Source organism: Sciurus carolinensis, chromosome 8, assembly GCF_902686445.1.
Source record: "Sciurus carolinensis chromosome 8, mSciCar1.2, whole genome shotgun sequence".
Classification (NCBI taxonomy): Eukaryota; Metazoa; Chordata; class Mammalia; order Rodentia; family Sciuridae; genus Sciurus; species Sciurus carolinensis.
The window spans coordinates 31,108,653-31,133,403 of record NC_062220.1 but is presented as its reverse complement, the minus strand read 5'-3'; the positions used below and the strand labels follow the sequence as shown (position 1 = coordinate 31,133,403).

At 38.2% G+C, this 24,751-nt stretch overlaps 1 protein-coding gene across 5 annotated transcripts in view; it reads right to left on the bottom strand.

Annotated features, from left to right (window-relative positions):
• Aass (aminoadipate-semialdehyde synthase) overlaps window positions 1-24,246 on the bottom strand; it is a 58,827-nt gene extending 34,581 nt beyond the window's left edge. The window contains exons 1-9 of one of the 5 annotated variants that reach the window (XM_047561426.1): window positions 24,154-24,193; window positions 23,566-23,756; window positions 14,481-14,705; window positions 10,179-10,355; window positions 7,538-7,622; window positions 4,513-4,580; window positions 4,256-4,402; window positions 3,257-3,335; window positions 3,012-3,139 (exon numbers count right to left, since the gene is read on the bottom strand). In XM_047561426.1, coding sequence (XP_047417382.1) covers window positions 3,012-3,139; window positions 3,257-3,335; window positions 4,256-4,402; window positions 4,513-4,580; window positions 7,538-7,622; window positions 10,179-10,355; window positions 14,481-14,690 — 894 coding nt within the window. In that variant the 5' untranslated portion in view covers window positions 14,691-14,705; window positions 23,566-23,756; window positions 24,154-24,193. Of the gene's footprint in view, window positions 1-3,011; window positions 3,140-3,256; window positions 3,336-4,255; window positions 4,403-4,512; window positions 4,581-7,537; window positions 7,623-10,178; window positions 10,356-14,480; window positions 14,706-23,565; window positions 23,757-24,130 lie in introns of all 5 variants that reach the window. The other 4 variants (XM_047561424.1, XM_047561425.1, XM_047561428.1 and 1 more) reach the window with 4 other exon arrangements.
• Between the last annotated feature and the right edge of the window lie 505 nt (window positions 24,247-24,751).

Here is a 24,751-nt window from a genome sequence, read left to right as displayed (position 1 = left end):
CAAACATTATGTAGAGCATTTGTTTTCACAATACACATGTACATTTTTCGTGTGCTTAATTTTTAGTTTGTTAGTTTATTTTGAAGAGGATGAATTCATGACTAATGACTAATAGCTACAAAACAAAAAATAAAATTGGATTTCTTAAGCTGAGTATGGTGGCGCATGCCTTTAATCCCAGCAACTTGGAAGGCTGAGGCAGGAAGATTGCAAGTTCAAGGCTTATCTCAGCAACCTAGAGAGGTTCTGTCTCAAAATAAAAAATAAAAAAGGGTTTGGGATGTGGCTTAGTGGTTAAGCACTTCTGGGTTCAATTCCCAGTGCCAAAAATAAATAGATAATTAAATAAAATGTGTTTCTTAGAAACACAGTGGGTCCCCATCAGAAGGACTTGATGTGTAAGTAGCTCTCTTGTACAATGATGATGTAGCCACACTATCTCCCTCTGGCCCTTTGTAAGCAATCGTGCATTTTAAGATGTCTGGCTCCTATGGTTTGGATGTAGAATGCCCCAGGAGACCCATGTGTTAAAAGCTTTATTCCCAGCCCATGGCACTAGTTGGAAGGGGATAGAATTTTTTAGAGATAGAGCCTATTTGGAGGTCTTTAGGTCCCTGGGAGTGTGCCCCTAATGGGGATATTTCAGCTGGGCACAGTGAGGTGCATGCCCTGTAATCCCAGCGGCTCAGGAGGCTGAGGCAGGAGGATCTCAAGTTCAAAGTCAACTTCAGCAAAAGCAAGGCTCTAAGCAACTCAGTGAGACCCTGTCTCTAAATAAAATACAAAATAGAGCTGGGGATGTAGCTCAGTGGTAAAGTGCCCCTGAGTTCAATCCCCAGTACCCCAAGTAAAAAAGACTTTGGGAGAATATCATGCTAAGTGAAATAAGCCAAGCTCAAAAAACCAAAGACCAAATGTTTTCTCTGATAAGTGGATGATGATACATAGTGGAGGTGGGGGTGGGTGAAGGGAAGAGAAGAATTTAGGAACTTTAGATTATGTAGAGGGAAATGAGAGGGAGGAGGGGGCAAGGGTATGAAAGATGGTGGAATGAGACAGACATCATTACCCTATGTACATGTATGATTACACGAATGGTATGACTCTACATTGTGCACAATCACAGAGAAGAAAAGTTGTACCCCATTTGTGTACAATGAATCCAAAAGCAATCTGTAAAATTAAAAAACAAATTAAAAAAAAAAAGAAAAGAAAAAAAGACTTTGGTGCCTTCTGCCTTCTCTCTCTCTCTATTCCAAGTCAAGATGGTGGTGCTCACTCTGTCATGTGTTTCCACCATTGTCAACTGTCATTGGTCCTCACCTGAAACCAAAGCAATGGGGCTGCCCCATCTTGGGCTTAAACCACTAAAATTGTGAGCTAAATAAATATTTCCTCTTTTAAAATAAGTTGATTCCAGTATTTTGTTGTAGTAATGCAAAGCTAACTAAATTTTAAAAATGGGTACTGAGTGTGGCAATTTTTACTGTAACTATACCTAGATATGTTTAGGAAGCTCTGGAACTGAGTGGCAGAGGTTGAAAGAGTTTGGAGGAGCAGGCTAGAAAAAGTCAAGAGTGCTTTAAGTGGAGCATTATGGGATCATGAAGGCTTCCTCTGAGATTTCAAAGGAAAGCCTGGGAAACCAGACAATAATTTTATGCAGGGCTGAAGTCCCTCTGGGGACCCCCGATAGTATGATGCCTATTGGGGATGTGGGAGTAGAACCAAAGAAGGGACCCCAGAAAGGTAGAGCAACCCAAAATGTGCAACAGTTGCTAAGGAGAACTATAGGCAGCATGCCACAAAAGCCATGGAGAGCTGCAGGCATCAGTGTGCAGTTCATGAGCGCAGCCATGTGGACCAACAAAGTCAGCTGGGTAGAGCTGCCCAAGGCCCTAGGGGTCCAACTCAGGTCCCAGTGTGCCTGCCATGCTGGACTTTGGTACTTTAGGATTTAATGCCTGCCTGCTGGATTTCAGTCTTACTTCAGGTCAATTATCCCTTTTTGCTTGCCTGTTCCCTGCTTTTGGAATAGAATGTATACCCTGGGCCTATCCTTTCATTTTGTCTTGGAAGTATTTAGCTGGAGGAGTTTGCCATGAGTCCCAGATGCAACTGGGACTTTGCATTAATGCTGGGCGAGTTAAGCCTTTGGAACCATTGGGGATGAAATGCTGAATGTGAGGACATGAGTTTGGGTAAGCCAGAAATGGAATGCTATGGTTTAAACATGGTTCATTCCTCTGAACTCATGCAGAAGTCTAACCCCTCCATTTTACATTATTGCTTTTCAGAGAGTGGAAACTGAATCCAACCATGGTATTTATAGTAGGAGCCTTTAGTAATTGAGTAGATTGGATTAGGCCAACATAGTGAAGCCCCCAAGATTAAATCCTGGTGGCTTTATAGGAACGGGAAAGAAGCTGCATGGACAGAGGGACACTTGCTCTCCCACCACAATGTGATGCAGCTGATGGGGACCATCACCAGAGTCCAAGTCAAGTCATTTGGTCTGCCAAACTACTGTGCTTAATAAACTGCTATTCTTTATAAAGTTAGTCTGTACTTGGTGTTCTTTAAAATAGCAATGGAAAGCTAATGCACAAGCTGAGTTTATGATCACAATTTGTGGCCACAGAAGGGATAAACCAATGTCTAAACCTCATAGACGTTGTACTTTGCAAAAGGAGTAACTAATCCTGGATTAGACAGAATAAGCAATCCATAGAAAATGGTTAAAAGTTTTGGGGCACATGCAGACCTGATGTAGAAACAGACATCAAACCAAAGAGCATGCCCACAGAAACCCCAAAACCACTAAGTAAGGGCCACTCTGAATACCAGTAAAAGCCAGCAATTCTCAAGACCAACTCATGATACATGGAGGACTCACAGCAAGCGTTATGAAGAAGTGAAAACCAATGTACACATTCATAATTTCTCTCCTGAAGAGAACCTAACTACAGTGCACCATAAGCAACAACTCCCAAGCTGAATGTGATACTCACATCAGTATTAAAACGACTTATGTACCGCTCAGGATGTTTGTCATACTCTACAGGGTCATACACACCATCTGTTTTCCTGACAAGATGATGATGTCGACTTAACACCGTCCCATACACTTTTCTGAGGTCTTGCAGAGGAAAAAGAAATTAGCAAACTGGATGACACATGGTAACGACTCATGGTGATAAAACATTATAACGCAAATACTATAAAAAGGTAAAGACAATCTTCCCCCTCCCCTTACCTCCAGTTTGGGAAACTTCTTTTAATTCATGGGGCTCCACATATTCACAGGGCAGTTCATTAAAGATTTCTTGAGCTCCCTGTAAATAAGGCATGAGCAAACATCTAAAATATAAAGAGCCAACACAGTTTCCTGCAAAAATTCCAATTGTTTTCCCCACAATTTTATAGCTGAACTTGCCTGGCCCTGCTACCAGAGCTGCAGCATAAAAGTACAGATGAGCTTCTTGCACACAGCCTGAAAACCAACTTCTATTCCAGTTTTGAAAGCATGCATTAGAAGGGGCTTTAGACCCTTTTTTTTTTTTTAACTAAAGTTACTCAGAAAAGAAACAATAGTGTGTAGAAATGTAGGTACAATACAATATTTCTAATTCTACTTTTTTATCCATTGCAGAAATTATGGCAAATGGGAAAACTATTTCCTACAGAAGAAAAATTCTGATGACTACCTCACAATATAGTATTTGCAGAGATGTCTTCTTTGTAACATATTTTCACTGAAGGTCTATTTTTCAATTTTAAGTTTCTTTGGGAAATTACAAATATATTCTAAAAACCACCTCAAGAGGAAGTATTAATTCCAGTCTTGAATTACTCTTCCTAATAGCTTACTGGCAAAAACGCCAAGTAGTCTTGAAAAATGTATGTCCTAGAGTTACCCCCAAACTTTTAGACATTTCAGTGATGAAGAAAAAATAAATCACCCTAAGAACAGTATTACACAGTTAACAATTAGTATTTCAGGGAAGAAAGGGAGTGAAAATGGAGGAGAGATAGAGAGGAGAGAAAGAAAGAGTACTCCAAACCTCTGATAGCTGAGAATCAACTAAAAGCAAAGAAATGTTTGGACCATTATTGTTCTTTGTTATAAGAAAAGTATGTAGGTAATTAGAAGAACTGAAAATAGAATGTCCATTCATTCTATTTGAAATATTCACAAAATGCCCAACTTCAGAGTTTCTGATCACTTTACAGAAGGAAGACAGGTGAAATTTACCTTGGATACATTACCAGTCCCTGTAAACACAAATGTTAAGGGCCCTATCGACTTTGGCATTAAACCCAGTGATATTTCATAGCCAGCATCACGGACAGCTTGCACGGCCTGGCTGCTATTCCTGTAGTTATGAGCCATGCCAAGATGCTGAAAGCAAGCACATGCAATTCAAGTTAGTCTAGTAGCTGACATATTTTCCTATTCTTAAAATGTTATGTATATTTTCAAAAAAAATAAACAAAAGAAATATCTCTCACCATAAAAGGTGTGTGATGTCCCAAAGCAAGAAGCCTTAAACCCATTCCATGTAAAATGTTGATCATCCCTATTGCAGAATCAGACCAACAGAAAGACCATTAATTGAGGGACATTGAATATCAGTGTAAAAAAAAAATTCTACTCACAGGCATTAAACAAGAGAAAGGATAAATTTTTCTTTTTGCCCATTTGTCCACAAGCTCAGTGCCTAGGGAAGCATAGACATAGTAGCTCAGATTTGGAAGGGGTCTCAGTAGATCTTATCTATCTCCTTGGTTTTCTGTCAGCCAATGCCCTAACACAGCTGAATCTCATTTATCCCTCTACTGTTGATCCTGATAAAGTGGGGTGTCCTCTTCTCACCCAGGGTTAATCTCTCCACCTTAACTAAAGATTCCATCCCTTCCCTTATCCACAGGGAATTTACTCTTGAACAACTCCCTTATCTTGAACCACTACCTATTCCTTTCTACTGGTTCATCCTTTAAAAAAAAAAATTATTATTTTTAGTTATACATAACACCAGGATATACCCTGACATAATCACGAAAGCATGGGACCCCACCCACTCTAATTCAGTCCCCAATGCTCCCCAACCCTCACTCCCCTCCCTCCACTCTACCAATCCCTCTTCAATCCATTTACAGTTTACTTTTTGTTGTTATTGTTGTTGTTGTTGTCAAATTCATGTCCCATGGATACACTCAATGCCAGGACTCACCATGCTACATCCATGCATACTCATAAGAAAGTTCAATCAGATTCAATTCACTGTTCTTCTCTTTTCCTGTCCCTTCTTTCTCCTCCTTATTCCCCTTTGTCCAATCTACTCATCCTTCCTCTATTTGAATGAATTCCCTCTCTACTTATTCATTCTTATTAACATGTAAACATGCTTCCATCTCTCCCATATCAAAATCAAATTCACCAGCAGTTAGTTATCTAAATCGCTAAGTTGGTAGGCACCTTTCTGATTTCCACTTCCTTGCCAGAAGTGTTTGGTACTGTAGACATCTTCTTCAGTGAAACACTCTCTCTAATCAGCATCCCTAACTTGAAATGTTTGAGCCTGCCATTTTGTGGGCTCCTCTTCCTATGCTCATCTTTTTATGTTAGTCACCCTTAGGATTCCATTCTGGGCTCCTCACTAGCTATGTTTTCTCTATAAGTCATCTCAACCAGTTCTAAATTTCAAGTACTATGTGGATGACCCCAAGTCTGTACCTCCAACATGAATTTTTCTTTTCAATTTCTCGCCTAGCCAATCATCTTTTGTATGTGTCTATTTGGAGGTCCTGGTCCTAGACAACTATTACTATTTCTGCCTGTATGCACTAGTTTTTCTACTGTTTCATATCAATGAAATAAGCATACACGCTTGTTGGGTGTCTGCTTTCATTTGGTATAATGGTTTTGAGATCTGTAACAGTATTTTGTTCCTCTTTAATGCTGAAGTTTTCTATTTTATAGTCACACTGCAGTTATTAATCCATTCTCTCTTGACGGACATTTGATTTCCAGGCTATGATGAATGGAACACATACAAAAAAAATTGCTTATATAAAATACTGCATTTCTCTTCAAAAACACCTATGAGTAGAATTTATTTTATACACTGATATTCAAGTTTCTTAGTTTATTTTTTTTTTCTTTTGGTGGTTTTGGTAATTTTGTTGTTGTTGCTGTTGCCATTTTGGCAATCAAAGCCAAGGCCAGGTTCTTGCATGTGCAGATAGCCCCCATAATTTGTATCTTTCAAGGATCTGTCTAATTCATCATGTTTGGGGAAAGTAATCAACAGAGGTCTTACCATAAGTCCTTCTGTACTATAAAATTTAGTTTTTTGTTACTTTAATAGAACTTATTTGTGCACTAGGTAAGGAAAAATATGAAGGGTTAAAGAGGAAATAATAAATTGTTTGTTTTTCTTTTGGGTAACAGAGGTAGAACCCAGGGGTGCTTAACCAGAGTCACATCCCCAGAACTATTTATTTAATTATTTATTCGTTTTTAAGAAAGGGTCTAGCTAGGTTGCTTAGACCTCACTAAGTTGCTGAGGCTGGCTTTGAATTTGCAATCTTCCTACCTTAGCCTTCCAAGCCACTGAATTGGTTTTAAATGAAAATAATGTTATAGTTTCAAATTTTTGTTTGATTTTTTTTTTTTTTTTACTATTTCAGAAGCAGGTAGATAGGGTATACTAATAGGAAAAATTATGAATTTTCTGAAATTATTACTTTCTAAAAGTATAGAGTCTTCAAAAGTTTTTCAGCATATTTGAGGGAGAATCATTTGAGTGAATGGTAGACAATGTTATGTATAAAAGTATACTAGGACTCCAGGCCCTTTTACATTTTACATGACTAAATAATATACTATTAGCCAAATTTTTTTGAGAAATGCCATTTAAAAAGAGTTTGACCTCAAGAAACAAAGCAAACCTGTCCAGATGAAACAGAAAACCACAATGAGTCTTCTATTTTCATATAACAAGGTCAAACAAATCTCCAGGTCATGACCTTCCTCAATAGATCTTTCAGTATTCTGTTATGAGGGAGTCATGACTTCATAGTGTTTCTCAACTAGACCTAGTTCAAAGTACTAGCTGGGACAAAAGTCAAGCAGAGGTTTTTCCAAGACTCCAGCTCTCAGCCCTTCTAGAAAGCTCCTTTGTTGGTTCCTGCCCCTGTACCTTTATTCCCTTTCTCTTTTCTCCTAATTTTCTACTTTCCAATGTCCCATCACCAAACTGATCTCTCCTTCTACCCTTTCAAACATTTTAGAATGCCCCAGTCTGTTCATAGGTGTTATCATTTACCTACTTTCTTTTTCAACATTTATAATAATATATTTTAATGATTTATCTTCTTCCTCTAATCCTCCAACATTCACCAGCCTTCAGCACCCTCCCATTTTAATTTTATCAGTGGAAATAAACACTCACATTCCCTTTCCACAGAAAAAGGAAAACACAGTTGCTCCTCAGGCAATTTAGAAAGTGACATAAAAGCCTGGCATACCTACCTGCCACGCCTGCCCACTGACCAAATGCCACTATTCGTATCCCTCTATGATCCACCATTTTCTCATAATCGATAAGTCGGATTTCCTGAAGAAAGGGCAAAAATTTTTTTCAACCAGACCTATTAAGCTCAATTGCAATAAGTAAAGAACATATATTAAAAGTGTTTTCCATTTTTTCTTCTTTCAAAATATATCTTGACTTGCTAAATTTCCATCAAGTACACCATGAAATCTTCAGAAAATGTCAGATCAAGAAGCTAATTGTAGTTCTACAATTAGAGATGAAAGAATGGTCCTAGAGGTTGCTAATGGCCCTTGATGATGAACAAGGAGATAACCAAAACAGGATTTCCTTTCACATTTTGATAAACATATACCCTAAGAAGCCTGGCACCATCTACTTATAGATGGTGTACACCTATACATTTATAGATGGTGTATTTATAGATGCTGTACATCTACAGCCACACTCATCCTCTCAATCTTCCTTCTGGTCCCAGGGAAAACAAATCCCTCCGGAGGGTCATTACTGTGAGGCAATCTCAAGTTTCTTCCAGGTCTTCCAAGTCCACTCTTCTTAAACTATCATTATCTCTTTCCAGCATCATCCCTCTTTATTAGAATGACTACTCCTCAGTTATTCTAAATACTCCCAGATCTTCTCTACCTGAAAAGTAACAGCAGTGGCCCCTCCCAAGTTCCTATACAACTCTCTCTCTCACTCTCTCGCTCTCTCTCTCTCTCTCTCTCTCTCTCTCTTCTTTAGCCTCCCCCTCCTTCTCTTTTTCTCTTTCTACCCCTTTATAGGTAAGCTTCCTTTAAGAAGTTGTGCCTTGTCTCAAAATAAAAAGTTTTCTGGGGGGTACATGGTGGGGATGGAATTCAGTGCCTACCATGGGTTTAATTCCCAGCACCACAAATATATTTTAATCATGTCTCTGAATTTAAGAACATTTAACATGCATCCAACTCTAACTAATTGGTTACAAAGGACTGCCAAAAAGTAGGCCTGCTGGATCTGTTTTTATTAATTTTCTTGTAATGAACAAGTCATATAACAAAAAATTCTCTAAAGTATTTTCTAAAGGTTGATTAGTTTGAAATGGAATAATCATCTTCTAATATGATTTCCATTAATTACTTTTGAATTTGTTCTTCAGAAACACTGCAAATTACTACCCAGTTCTAGTGTATTTGAAATTAATAGGAAATAATTCTATTCTCCTGTTTGAAATGCACTTTCCCTATTACTTTTCCTGGCTGTGAGCTCTCTCATCCTCTCCCATCCTCAGGTGCTAGTCTTTTTCTAATGCTCTAACATCCTTCCTCAGGACAGGGATGTCAGAGGACTTCTTTATCTCCACTCATTCACTGCACTCTTTCAATCCCATGATTATAGATAGTTTCTGACAATTTCCAAATCTGTCAGCAGAAGCTGCCCACCTGAGCTCCAAACTGGTGTCCTCAGTCCATTTACCTTTTCCCCTTAAATGTCTAAAGGCATTAAACTTGACAGGTCCTGACCTCAACTCTTGACCTCTCCATCCATGCCTGCTCTTCTTGCAGTAACACCTCCTCTCTCTATGGAACCCCTTCAAGTAGCACAGGTCAAAACCTTAGTCATCCTGACTCCTCTCTTTTTCTCCTATTCCACCTTCATCTCACCAGTGAATTTTGTGAGTCAACTCCGAAACACAGGATTGTCCAGGTGTCAGGATTCTCCATGTGTCAGAATTCCACTTCCACCAACCAAGTGCAAGCCACCACCATTTGCAGCCTAGTCTAGACTATCATTGACTAACAGGCATCTAATCAATTTTGCTCTCCTCCCACTTCCAACTATTATCACAGACTAAAAAGCATTTTAGTACATGACCCACTCTGTCCACTCAAAAAAAACCCTGAACCTTAACATTACTCTTACTACTTGGAAGACTCATCCCAGAAGGACATGGCTTAGTCCTTTGCTGCTTTCGAATGCCACCTTCACGAGTCCCTTTGTGACCACCCTGTGTAACCCAGTAGTGTCACCTTCCCCAGGATCCACATTCCTATTCTCCTTCAGCATTGTTTCTCTGTACACACGTTGCCAAGTGACACATAAGTTGTCTTTTTCATTTGTCCTCTGTCTCCTCTCACTAGAACATAAGTATGTAAAGGTGAAGATAATTTACTATTTTGCTTTTTCACTGCAATGAACAGTGCCAGACACATTGTAGGCACCCAGGAGACATTTTTTTTCAATGATCTTTATGTATTTTAAGAAGCTGCTAGTTCTGACAGAGCACATGATTATTCTTTTCAGCTCTAAAATTCTATGTGGTAGTGTCTGTCCAGTTGGTTTCAAACATTGGTAACTGTTTTGAGGAAAAAGTTTTCTTCAGTTTTTCTATTTCAGAATATAAAAGGAATGAAATGTGCTTGATCACTCCTGTTACAAACTCCAAACCTGTACAGCAGATAAGTCCTGAAGAGCAGTAGGACTATTCAGGCACGACGTCCTATGTCACCTCTCCCCTTGAGGAGAGTAAGTAACGTGACAGATTTGCTAGATGCTGAAGAAAACCAAAGCCTCACTTTGAATTTAAAGTAAAATATTATTTTCCTACATTAACACTTATGCATATTGGTCTCTAATTACCTGCTTTAGAACCTCATCCAACAAGTTCATATTGGCCTCTTGAGCTTTTATTGTGTGGGAAAAAAATGCGTAAGTTTTCTTGGACATTAGTTTCTCCTCTGGAGGTCTTTTAACTCCCAAAATTAGACAAGCTTCGGAAATGTCCTCCTGAAGAATGCCACCAGCTTTGACGTATTCCTGGAAATGCAAAGGTTAAAGGTTAAAGGTTATCCCTCTGACTTGTGATATTCATGTTTTCTCTAATAAAAAGTAGAGCAAATAAGACTCAAACTTTTGAAGCAATAAAAATTTGTATGGATTAGTACTAATAATAGGACAGTGACGTTTAATACTTGAATTTCCAGCTAAAGATAAATCTATTATGTTTGACTTTTATAGCTAAAAGACCAATTAGAGAATTCAGCAAATACTCATATTTAGGAACAGCTTAGCCAGCTGTGGTGACAATGACTTGGGAAGGTAAGGCAGGAGAATCACAAGTTCAAAGCCAGCCTCAGCAACTTAGCCAGACCCTGTCTCAAAATTAAAAAAAAATATAAGGACTAGGATATGTCTCAGTGTTTAAGCACCCCTGGGTTCAACTCCTGGTACCAGAAAAAACAAGAAAGAAAAGGAAAAAAAAAAAAAAAAAAAGGCAGTTTATAGCTTGATTACAACCTCTAGCACATGTGGTTTAAACACACTTGAGAAGTGTATATTCTGTATCCACAATACACTGAAACATTAAATGTCAAATGGTGATTTGTTACTTATTTGTAGTTTTTAAAAAACAAGTATAACTTTGACATTTATTTTTCACTCCTCTGGTTCTAGTATTTATTACTGTTCTAATCTGAACAGTGGACTGTGCTAGACATAAGATGATAAAACACAAAGATAAACAAGATCCGTCCTGTAAAGGAACTTACAAAATATTGTTAAAAGACAGTAGGTGCACAGTAAAGGAGGACAAATTCAAAATAATATTATGGTCAGCGAATATAAGTGATATATTAGTTTAATGGATACTGATATAATTCCCCCACTGAAAATTAAAGTTAATTTAAAAGACTGGACTGGATTTGGAGAGATGGAGATGGGAAATACAAGGTAGTAATATCAATAAGAAGCGTTAAAGAAAATGTTCAAATGTGGAGGTAGGAATGTAAAGAGATGTTTAGGGCATATCAATGAATCACTTTAAAAATAGATTGAATATCATCGTGGCTAATATGAGCTCTATTGCATAAAAAAGAATAATAACAATAATTGATATTCATTAATGTTCTATGGGTTTTGCTAATCTTTTTAATGAATTATCTCATTTAAATTCTCATAAAATTCCCATGATGTAGGTATGACTATTATCCCTATTTTACCTATGGAAAATCTGAAATTACCCATTTATCTGAGATAGCATATTTAGTACATGGAAGCAATAGACAGTTGCCTAAGAATTTTAAATAAAGGAGTGGCTTGACCCAGGGGTAATTGAAAAAGCATCTGTGGTGGCACTTAAATAAAATGAAGATAAATATCTTTAGGAATCTACTTCAAAAGAAAGTATGTATGAATAGGAGAGTCAAAAATGAATAAATCATTTCTATCTGTTGTCTGGAAACATTCCATTGCCCATTTATACTAGACTGATCAAATAAACCATGATAAACCCATGCAATGCCATATTTATCACACAGCATTTAAATAGAATGAAATAAATCTTTCTGAACTGACATGGACTCTTGTCCAAGATAAGTTGTTGTTGACTAAATAAAGAGGTGCAAAAGAGTATATAAATGATTCATTTACATAGTAAATACATGTACACACAAGGTGCAAATAATATATGCAGGCTTTTTTATAAAAACAAAGGAGAAATATGAATATGGACACATATAAATAGATGTACACAGGTGCTTATTTTGACAAAAAGAAACAAGGAAATGACAGATCAGAAATTAAAGAAGACTCTGAGGCAGGTAGGAATGATGTGGGGGATTAGGATGAAGTCAAGACTGAACCTCTGAAACATGTACATGTTAAACCAATTTGAAAAATAAAATTAGATCAAATAAAGCAAACACTTAAATTAAATAAAAATAAAACATATAAATCTATGTGGCATTAGCTTGTCAATGTAACCACAAAGATAAACTCTAAAGTTCCTAGTAACAGTATGCTCAATATACTGTGTGAGATATATTTTAAAGGCAGAAAGAAGGCTTCAAAGAAATATTGAACCTCATTTAATGGACTTATTATTAACTATAATAATAGTATTGTGATTTTGAGACTATTATGTATAATATAGGAAAAATTTAAAATATGCATTAATGTCATAAGGGATTAAGAGTTTCACTTTTGGGGAAAACAAATTTAAAGATTAGAAAACCCTAAAATGTTAAATTTTGATTATAAATAATGTTAACTCATGATTAAATAATGTGTATGTATGCACTTCTACTTGCTTCTAACCTTACAAGGGCCTGAAATCAACAATATCTCAGTTACAATAAATACATTCAAGCCAGAAATGTTGGTACAAAACTCTTTCAGTTACTAGGGAGCCTGAGACAAGAGGATCACAAGTTTCAGGCCAGCCTGGGCATCTAAGCAAGCCCCTGCCTCAAAATAAAATAAAAAGGCTCAGGGATACAGCTCATTGGTAGAGCACTTGCCTAACTTGTGCAAGTCTCTGGGTTCAATTCACAGTAACACACATAACACACACACACACACACACACACACACACACACACAAAAGAGAAAGGAGAGAGAGAGAGAGAGAGAGAGAAAGAACTCATGTTCAAAGAACATAGGACATAGGAGCCCCCTTAAACCCCTTAAAAGAACCCTTGCTGATCAAATTTGGGATAATTTGGGCAAATAATAATAATAATAATAATGGTTAATGGATTGAGTGAAAAGCATCCATGATTTCATAAAGATACTCAAAAGAGCAAAATTTAAAGGAGAAACAAAGAAAAATCTCTTTTCTAAACAAGAATGTCAGCAAATACACTAAGAGTGACAAGATCAGAAAAGTATCACTTTATAAACCTCCGTGTAAAAACTAATGCAGGTAAGCATGCTAACATCATTAGTTGAAAAGTTTTTGGGGGTTAGGAACTTCATAGGTCTCCAACTACCACCCCACTGATGAGTCAGTGACTATAAAGGATAAAAGAGATTTTCACAATACAGAGTTCTCCTAGTAACCAGTTCAGCTAATTAATTATTGCATTCCATTTCTAAAAATTAAATTTGTTCATTTATTTATTTGTTTATTGCAGTACTGGATATCAAACCCAGCCAGGACTTCAAGCATGCCAGGAAAGTGCTTTACCACTGAGCCACATTCCTGGCCCATGATCATGCATTCATAGGAGGTAATCTGATATTTTGTACCTCGATGTGTTATGGTGTGAAAAACATGCTCTGCTAAAATTTATGACACAAGTGTTTAGACTGCATATAATCACAAGGAAACAACCATACTAGTTCTACCCAGAAGCAAAACATTCTACAAGTCAACTAGCCTGGATCTCCCAGAAAAAGTCAATGTCATTACAACAAAATCAGAAAGGGAGGTACTGTTATAGATCAAAAGAACTAAAGAGACATAGCTATAACATGCAATGACCCTCAGTTAATCTTTGAATTAAACTAAAAGATATTTGAAATGGGAACTCTGAACATCGACTATATGAGATGTTCTCAAGGAATTATTAATTTCTCAGGTGTGAAAATTATATAGAGGTTATGTAGGGGAATGATTTACTGCTCATAGTGGTTATGTAGGGAAATGATTTATTGCTCATTCAGGACTGATGTGTCATAATGTCTGCAATCTACTTGCAAATGATTTAGGAAAGGAATAGCTATATAATGCATATTCCTGAAATGGGAATAAGAATCTAACCCCTATCATAAGATTATTAAGGAATACTTCCGCCCAGCCAAATGCTGAACATAAAGGGCCTCTCAAAGTGCCTGGAAAGACACATTCTTGAGATAAAACTCTTCTCAAAGAAGCATTTCCTGGGTTCAAGAATGGTGTCTTAATCAACATTGGTCTTTCTACTGCTAGAACTGGGGTGGCACTTGACGGACAGAAAGACTACAAAACATCAACATCTAAAAGCAGACCTTTTAACCCTTAGCTGGAAAAAGCACAGAATGGAGTAAAAAATAACACTTTTAAGCAAAAAGAAAAGGGAATTAAAGCAACACTAGCATATTTTATTTTCACTCAGATGCTCTGTGTTTTTCATACACAAGTTCATTTTATTTGCATATATTTTAAAAATTGAAAACAGTCACCTTATCATGAATGGCCCGCCGATTGGAAGGCTGTATCAAGACCTTGTATCCCAGATTGGTGATCCCTTTGATATGCTTGGGAGCCAGAGGGGCCCTTCTCTCCCAGGCGTTGACATCCTCCCGTCTGAGGGCCATGACGGCTCTGTGGTGAAGGGTTCTGGAGAGGCTGACCCTTAGTGGGCCCAGGTTGGTCCTCTGTACTCGAAGCATCTTGAAACCTGCTGACTGTGAAGGCAACATGAGACAGCAGGACAACGAAGGACAGGAGGGCTTACAGATAAGTTCTGGTCTCCTTAGAAATCTGCTGTAAAACTGCCAACCCAAAGGTGGGTGAAATGTAACAAGAAGAGATGGGGACAAGAAGATAGCCAAGAAGAGAGGGGCAACCTTCATATGAAGTGCATCTTTACCTAAACAGACCCAAATTCCCCAACATGAGTTACTTAATTCCAAAGTAAGTACAGAGTGTTACTATGCAACACTAATCAATAACTAAGTCGACATAGCTTTCTAAATATGTTTCACCAACATGTACTCAGCACAAAAGTCTTTAACTACTATGCAAAGCCAGGAAGATGACAGAAAGCAACTCTTATAGACCGGTCCAAATTTTGTTGGCATAAAGTTTGAAATTCTGATAATGGCATATAAGATTCTTCACAATTTAATACCAGTGTGCCTCCAATGGCCAGCTTCATCTCTGACCCTTTCCTGGACATGTGCTACTTGGTGTGTTCTGCCACCTGATGTCAGTCAGTGGAATTCCTTATTGGGAATGAGATGTGAGAAGAAATAGAAAGTAAGCATTTGATAAACTGTAACGTCACATGACCATTTTCCTAGTCATTCCTTGTTACCGAATTTTACAAAAGCGCTGGTCCTCAACAAATTGTAAATGTAAAGAAAGCAACTAACCAACCAAACCAGGTTAGACTAAGTCACTCTGCCCCCAACTGCCCCCACCTTGGACCTCCTGCTTTCCCCTCACTCTTCCCTCTTGTTGAACTCAACATGATCCCCCTTACTGACTTTTCTCTCCATACCATGTTGTCCATCCTTTGGATTTAATCCCAGCCTGCCTCAGCTTTCCAATGCCCTCCAGATTGCAAAATTCCACTCATTTGGTCAGACAAAAACATCCTATAGATATGGGGGAAAAGATTCATTCATATATTGCTGATGAGACTGCAAATTGGTGCAGCCACTCTGGAAAGTAGTATGGAGATTCCTCAGAAAACTTGGAATGGAACCACCATTTGACCCAGTTATCCCACTCCTTGGCCTATACCCAAAGGACTTAAAATCAGCATACTCTAGTGACGCGGCCACATCAGTATTTATACCAGCTCAATTCACAAGAGCTAAGCTATGTAACCAACCTAAGTGTCCTTCAACAGATGAATTGATAAAGAAAATGTGGTACATATACATGATGGAATATTACTCAGTCAATAAATAAGAATTTTCCAGTATCTGGATGGAAATGGAGACTATCAAGGTAAGTGAAATAAGCCAATCCCCAAAAACCAAAGGCTGAATGTTCTCTCTGACAAGCGGATGCTAACTCACAATAAGCAGAATGGGGTAAGGGGGATAAGAAGTTCACTGGATTAGACAAAGGGGAATGAAGGAAAGTGAGGGCACTTGAGAATAGGAAAGAGAGCAGAAGGAATAGGACATGACTTTCCTATGTTCATATGTAAATACATGACTAGTGTTAACTCCACAACATGTACAGTCACAAAAATAGGAAGTTATACTCCATGCATGTATGATATGTCAAAATACATTCTACTGTCACGTATAGCTAAAAAGAACAAATAAAAAATTTTAAAAATATCCTACACATAGTAAATTTTATATAATTTTTTAAGCATAAATATTTAGATCTAGCAGTATTTATTCTTTCTCTCTCCTCAAAGTGTTACATACATTCTGTAGTCAAATGTCATTGCAGATGATGATTTGCTGGATCATTTAGAGGTTAAAACTGTGAATAGGAAGATGTAAACTGCATATCCTCTAGAAATTCTCTACCCATAATTTTACACCTTCTAGAAATGCCCTACCCATTACTGGCAGTACTTAGCAAAACATTTATGAAATGTTTTTCCATTATATCAGACTTCAATCTCTAAAAAGCAAAGTTCTGGCCAAACATTTAAGCATAAAATTATATTTCCTTAGACAAACAACTACCTGCTGCCTATAAATGGTCAACTTATAAGATACTGCACAACAGAATCAGAGAACAGAACAAAACAGCAAGGAATTCACCTGAAAAGGTTTTAGCAAGAAGAGTTCCAAAAACAGAGAAAGCTGAAGACAGAAAGAAAAATTGTAATGATTAGTTGAGGCTTTGACTAGATTAAAAGGTAGATACCAAAATAGATGATTAACATTTCAACAAAAAAACTGTTACAGAACATCTAATTTTTTGTTTAGTCACATGGTTTTATTCCTATAAGAGACTGTATTAAACTCTATATTACTATATTAAACTCAATATTACTCAGTCAATAAATAAGACACATAGTGTCCCCACAAGTCAAAGGAGAACCTGCGATGTCCCATGGAACTTGAATGTCTTTGTTCCTGAATAAAACCAATTGCAAAGACAGTGAATCTTTTGAACACACACACACACAGGCACATCTTCCCAGTCTAGGCTGGGAACCTATAGGTGATTATATGACCCTGTATTCCTGTATCTTCTATTCTGAGTAGCAATTCTTGACTCTAAATGGAGCCCACCCCCAACATACACACACACACACACACACACACACACACACACACGCACACACACACACACACATACACATGATCCCTTGTCTGGGGTCAGGGTAGAGGCAGCAGGAGAAAGACACTCACAGAGACAGACAGACAGACACACACACCATGCATATGTAGAGACAGACAGACACACATACACCATGCATATGTAGTTGCAAAGTCACACTTTCTAGGGTAACTAAGAAAAGAAGTGGCAGGGGCTGAGCTGTGGGATTCATTTGGAAAAGTACTTTCACTTTCATTTTTTACAAAGAATTGTAAAAAGATCATTTCTGTAACTTTCACGTCTAAAACAAATACAGCATAGTTTGCATTAATTATGAGCACTTTAGATACTGTCACACTTCCCTCTTGCAAAAATCTTACTAAGTAGATACTATTATTATTCCCATTGTACAGATGAAGAAACTGAACAGGAACAGTTCTGAGTCAGTTGCTTTTCAACAGAAGCAGGATTCCTAGGTTACTGCTTAAAGCCTGGGACTTTCTCTTCTTTTCCAAAGCCTCCAGCCCCACACCACGTAGATCTGACACATGCTGTTATTCTAGCCAGTTCTTGCTACAGAAAGAAATCAGATCCATATGGCATGGACTTCACAGTCACAGTAAGTTATCAGTTCTCCCCCAAAGCATGCAGTGCTTCTCTTGACCCCTTTTCCTCTATTACATTGAAATTCATTCCTGAGTTCCTGCCAAGGTAAAGTCCAGATTTCTGGGTGCTTAGAAAAAAGGTTTGATTGTAGCAGGTATTACTGTTCACAACCTCTTGAACCTTGAAACTTGGTTTTAGCAAAGAATTTTCCAGTTACCTAAGGTCATCCAGAAGTGGATAACAGGTAGCAGTGAGAATTTTGCAATTGCACTATGGGCACCTGGCATTTCATGGAAATACCTGTGTGAGCTGTTCTGGATTTTCCTGTCCTGGAGTTTGTACGTGGTCTTTTTCAAGAGGATCAGGAAGTAAACACAATGTATAGTTCTGCAGAACTTTCAATGAAGCAAGTCAGAAAGATTCTGGCTCATCTACTGACTCTAGCAAGGTTAACTGATAGTGCCAAGTGCTGATTTCAGTGTGCAATATGTTTAAAGAGGATACAGAAAAGCAAGAGAGGGAGAGTGTCACATAAACAGGGGTAGTAGGAAAGTCCCTTTTTTCCAGAAAACTCTGTCTTCTCTTACACATAGAGGTCAACTTTTCAAATATAAAAGTAAAGGTAAAATATTTCTTCTCTATGGTTTAGTGAAATGAGAACAGTGCTGTGATATACCTTCTTACCTAGAATTGATCAAGAGTTTGAGATCTCTCTAAAGTCATAGGAATATTACAGGCAACTGCACAGAGATACACTGAGTCAGGAAGACAATCGGTGGGTAGGGCCTCTCAGCAGGAATGGGACAACTTGCTAAGTTCTACCATCTTAGTAGTCTTTCCATCTGTCAAGGAGGGAAAACTTGGGAGTTCCTTTTGATATATGACTTAGCCTAAATTTGCAATGTACACATGAGAATGCAGGGTCATGCTTACAAGTTCTTAGTTCTTAGAATTTTCTTTTCAAGAGAAACATGGAGGAAAACAATCATTATTGAGATAGATACACGATAGATGATAGATGATAGATAGGAGAGACAGAGGTTAATACTCCATACGTATCCCACCATTTGCTTTCAGTGCCCACACCCTATCTCCTGGTCCTTGAATGCATCATTATCCCAAATCATATGAAGAAATCAAAGAAGAGTATATAAGGTGTATGTATATAAATGCATATCTGGAGAATAATATAAACTCAGAACAGAAGTGGTTAAGAAGGTCCTTTCAGATGGTGAATAGGTTGGGGCTTTTGTTTGTTTTGTTTTGTTTTTGCAGTACTGGAGATTGAATCCAGGGGCATTTTATTATTGAGCTATAGCCCCAGCTCTTTTTATGTTTTTATTTTGAGATAGCATCCGGCTAAGTTTCTAAGGTTGGCCTCAAACTTGCAATACTCCTGTCTCAGCCTCCTGAATCTCTGGGGTTACAGGTGTGCACCACCATCCCTGGCTAGCTTGGTGTTTTTTTACAATACATATATTAATATAAAGTAGGTATTCATTGGTTTTTAGCATGAATATCATCTAATATTTAAATAAAATAAAGTAAAACCCGGAACATTTCCTGACAGTGTTAACAAAAAAATAATCTTTTGCCCATTTGTCATGGGAGGAGTGTTCTTGGCTTTCCTTGATTCAAAACATATTTTGGGTGTCCTTAAGGGGTACATAGCATAACATTAAGTACTTGGTAAAGATACAAATCAGCAGCAGCAATCCAGGCCCTGCCCATTTTCACAGGGTCTTATAGGAACAGGATGGGGTCATTCTATTTATTTAAATGATACCAACCAAAATCTGATGATGAATTATCAACTAATAATTATAATTAAATGTAAGAGTGCAAACACACCCCTAAAGAAGACCATCTAAAACCTTTTATTACGAATGATGGTAGTGAGGCCCCTAGAAATAAAAGGCTTTCCGTGTTTTACAAAAAATATTTTCCAAGCCATATCTATGCATACTTCAAAATAACATGGTCCATTATTCTAGTTAATATAAGTTTTAAAATATTATCAATCATCAACTATGCTTTATGGTCTCTCTGTTATTGTTAATGTTGTACCTGTCCTTAAAATTAGGTATTTGATTTGTGCACTTTTCATAAGAGAGATGGGTGGATGAAGAAAGATAAGGTCTTTGTGGAACTTGTTATTCTTTCATCAAACATCAAAAATCTTTTAAGTTTTTTCAGTTCTTTCCCATAGCATCAACTCAACCAGAACCCTTTTTTAAACTTACAAACCACCTGAGCAAAGTGCAAGCAAATACAAGTGCTTAAGAATAAAAAGGGCCAGGCATGACTCCTCTTAATTTGTCACTTCCACTGAGACAAAAAAAAAAAGTATACATGACTGGGGTGTAGCTCAGTGGTAGAGCACTTTCCAAGTAGGTGTGAGGCCCTGGGTTCAACTCTGAGTATCACACCAAAAAGAAAAGGAGTGCACATTCATTATTGAAGAAAATAATGTCCAATATTCTCTCTAACCCCAGTAGTTAGGAAAGTACTATTTATCCATCTATTACAGATCTTTGAAACAATTCCACTACAACATAATTCAGTGACTCAAACCAAAACTATCAAATCACTTTGGAGATTTCTAGATGCACAATTATTCATCATAATCAGAAGTGCATCTTGATTAAATATTAAGAGACTAAGGTTTAATGTAGTCTTCAGATGAAGAAAATAAATTAATGGGATAAGAAATACAAATTATATTTATGTTCCAGTTCATTCAAAAAAAATGTATATTTAAAATGTCTTGGGCTCCCATGAAGCCCAGGTATTCTAAATAAGTGTGTGCAGCTGCAAGCCTGTGAGTCTTGGTCTACACTACATATTCAACATCCAGACCATAATTTTCCTGGGAGGTTCAAAAGAGTTCCAGAGATAACAAAGCATCTGGTAATGACCTAGAACTAATTCAAATCTCTCTGAACTCCAAGACTTGCTAGAACTAGGGGTGGACTTTGCAGCATCACTGCCCTCCATACCATCATTTCCTGTTGTATAGGTACATTCTTCTGATGCTTCCACATTAGTCTCTTTGTAAAATACCTACCCAGAAGTAAAAAAATAAAAATAAAAATAAAAGGCAGACTTGAGAGGAGGTCTATTAGTGTTAATTCTTCTGGTTTGAGAATATTTATATTTTCTCAAGCCCATTAGCTGCTCAGTCAGGCAAAGACAAAAGATCCAAGACTCTCTTGGACTCTAACCCACAAATTTAGCTCCACTGAGACAAAGTTATCTCTGAATGGTAATGCAATCCAAACTACTTACTTGCTTGTCCACCTCTTTGCTAAACTGTAAATGGGTAGGGATTGATATTTATTCACTTCTGTACTCCCAGGGACTAGCACATAGGAAAACATCAAACATTTTTAGAAAGAATGAATACATATATTGCACAATACAATGACTATAGATAATGCAATATGTACTTCCAAAAACTAGAAGAAAGGAGTTTGAATGTTTTCACCATAAAGAAATGATAAATGTTTGAGAAGGTAGATATGTTTAACCTGACTTAAACATTATAGAACATATACATGTATTGAAATATCACATAACACCCCATTAAATGTATAATTTTATTATCTTATGTATCATTTAATTTTTTAATTAAAAAATAAATAAATGAGAAATTTTAAATAAACATGATGAAGATCTATGCAGCAGAGAAAATAAGATAAACACATGAAATTGTGATCCAAAACCACCTTCCTCCATCAAAAAAAGCAATAGTCTATTCTCTGCCAAGATTTCAGAGACCAAGTAACATTATGAAATATACTATAGTACTGTGGTTTGGAGGGAAAGTTCAGTTCTGTGACGCATAACTAGCCATGGGTTCCTCCTCTTGACTTCAGTCTCCTCATCCAGACTGGAACACAATACTCAAGTCTCTTTCAGCTCTAAAATTCTGATTCTATTAAGCTTATATTAACTCAGAAAAGTGGATTACAAACAGATTAGAATTACAAATACAATAGAATTTTAGAACATAAATAAGTCTTCTGTTTCCTGTACACTAAACAGGAAAACAAAACACCAAAAACACTGTGGAAGAAAACTGGACATTTGCCTACGCTACTTGCACTATCTACATGGATCAGGAGCCAGAGCTTGGTCGTGCTCAGTCTAAAACAACCTGTCTGAGCCTCATCTGCAAATGGAAGTCACAGTAACATTTATCCCTCAAGGATGTTGTGAAGTTTAATTGAGATAATGTGCATAAAGTGCTGAGCACGACTTTACATGCTATAAACACTCAAAAAAATATTAAGAAAAGTAAAGGACTCCAAGTCCACTCATTCCTCAAATGTGAGCACAACCTAACCACCAGCAGAAGATAGTACCTTCTCTTGTGCTGTCACCTTGTGGTAATTATTCACTTTCACTCCCTTAAGTTTTCCTGGGAGAGGAAAAAAAAAAACCTGGAGCTGAGTAAGGCTGCTCTTCCACCCTTTAGGCATGAATATTCAAGATAAATCAATTATCATTTAACACTGTATTTCATCACATTTAGACCCATGTTTTCATATTAGAGAATCTTTGAAATAGGGATGCATCTTACAATTGATGGTATTTTAGATTCAATGAATATAGTAAACTCTGCTTTTGGTTAGTTCCCATTCCAAATACACAGTGTTTCTATGATTCTATGAATCACATAGAATATTTTTGTGACCTCATTTAGGAAATTTACCACTATTTGTGGTTGTCGTATCTCTGAGAAATTTAATAAAAGAAATTTTGGAAAAATAAAATGTTTTTTTAAGCAGAAACAACAAACCAAAATTACTTTGATAATCCTGAACCAAGGTCTTTTAACACTTAAAAGACTAATCAGAAAAAAATAATTCAATTGCAAATAGATCAAATTAAAGTTCTGATTATACTTCACCAACAACAAAGGAGATGGATAAGAAATTTGACTTTCTGGAAGAGTGGGAAAATTACACCATAAATCACCTACAATCTTTGTCCTAAGTCACTTTGCAGAATGGTAACCAGATTACATAGCCAGAAAGTCATATAGTCCTACGATGACTTAGGATCGCTCATCTTCATGGAGTGTACATACAAAATAGGTAAATCAAGACATACTTAAGTGCCACCTGTGCTTTCTTTTCTTGCTTTGCTAATAAAGTATTGAAAAGTCACTGCTCATATCAATAGCCTACATGGGGCATAATCACAGATATATCTTCCTCACGTTCCAGTAACTAATGAATATCAAAAATGCTACTCTTTGCTGGACTTGGACTCACTCACGCTGGTAATCCCAGGTACTCCGAAGTTAAGGGAGGGTAATCGCCTCAGCAACTTATATAGATTCTGCCTCAAAATAAAAAATAAAAAGAGTTGGGGGATGTAGCTCAGTGGTAGAGAGCCTCTGGATTCAATCCCCAGCAACAGAACAGAAAGAAGAAAAAAAAAAAAGTTAACTTTTTTCAGTTACTAAACTAATTCATTTTTTTCTTTCCTTCTCTCTCTCCATCCCTGCCCCCCTTCTTTCTTCCTCTCTCCCGCTCCCTCCCTCCCTCTTCCCCACCCTCCCCACCCTCCTCCCCGCCCCCGAAATCAATGCCTGAAACGCACATCTCAGTTTTGAGAAGTAGTCAGAGCCAACAATCCCGATCCAGGCCCTCCCGGATCCCCCTCCCGGAGCGAGCGATCACACACCGGCCTGCACAGGGTCTCCAGAGCTCAGGAGTGCCCAGCGGTCTCACCCCCGTTATCTTTTCTAGAGCAAGGACAAGGCACAGCGGGATCTCGGTCTCCAAGAGAAAAGACCAGCCCTAGTTGTTCCCAAAGAAGTACTCAGTCCAAGAATTAACAAGGTGTTCGTTCCGCAACTTCACCATCAATCAGTCCTTTGTTCCCCGGCAATAGCACCACCACCGCCAGCCAAAAAAGAAAAAGAAAAGGAAAAAAAAAATGCGAATCGCCATCCCTCCCCCTTCCTATTTAGATATTCCCGAGCCGCGGGGACCGGCCTCCCTCCGGAGCAGGGAAACCGTAGGAGACTAGGCTGGGCAGGGAGGTTCAGGCGCTCGCTACCCTCTCTCCCTCGCTCGACCCGGCCACCGCCGAGCCTCCCCGGTTCTGCATCCAGGAGGTCGAGCTCCCGAGAGACTCGGGCAAACAGCTGGAATCGGGCAGGCAATCTCAAAATGCATCTTGCAGACTGACCGCCCACCCCGACTCCCACCCCATCAGCTTATCCTTCCCCCGGTTCCCTCCTCACCCTGTCCGCCCTGGGACGCCTACCGGTTCCCTGCTGTCCTGAGCTCCCAAGTCGGAACCGAATGGGCTCCGAATTTCCAGCAGAAATTGGGATGGAGGGCCGTGGAGGAGGAGGTGTTTGCTCAACTTCGGGGGGGATGTCACGCCTCTTCTTCCTGCAGCCAATCAGAGACCGCCCTGAGGGAACAACCTTCTCCTCCACCAATCAGCGACGTTGCCAGGTACTAGGTCATGCCCTGCCCCTGCTCCTCCCCAAAAGTCCATCCGCGAGCCAGATCTCTGACCTGGGTGCTTAGCTGCTGGGGATCCGATCGAGATCTCTGGACGGTTACTGACCAGGTTTGTAACTGCCGGTGAAAGGAGACAAGCGCGCACAGAGAAGGACGAAAATAGTCTGGCACTGCCCGCTAAATAGATGTGCACAACTCCTGCAAAAAAGTTACCTGCGAATAAGTCTTCCGATTTACACTTTTCAGAGGATTTTCATAGCCTGTATAAGTCTATAAAGTCAGATGACAGTTCTTAGAACAATTGTGGAATCCGAATAGCAGACAATTTGAGAAATTGAACGAGGTGAACTCCCACTTAATAGGAATAGGACTTTGTGTATGGCAACGTTCAG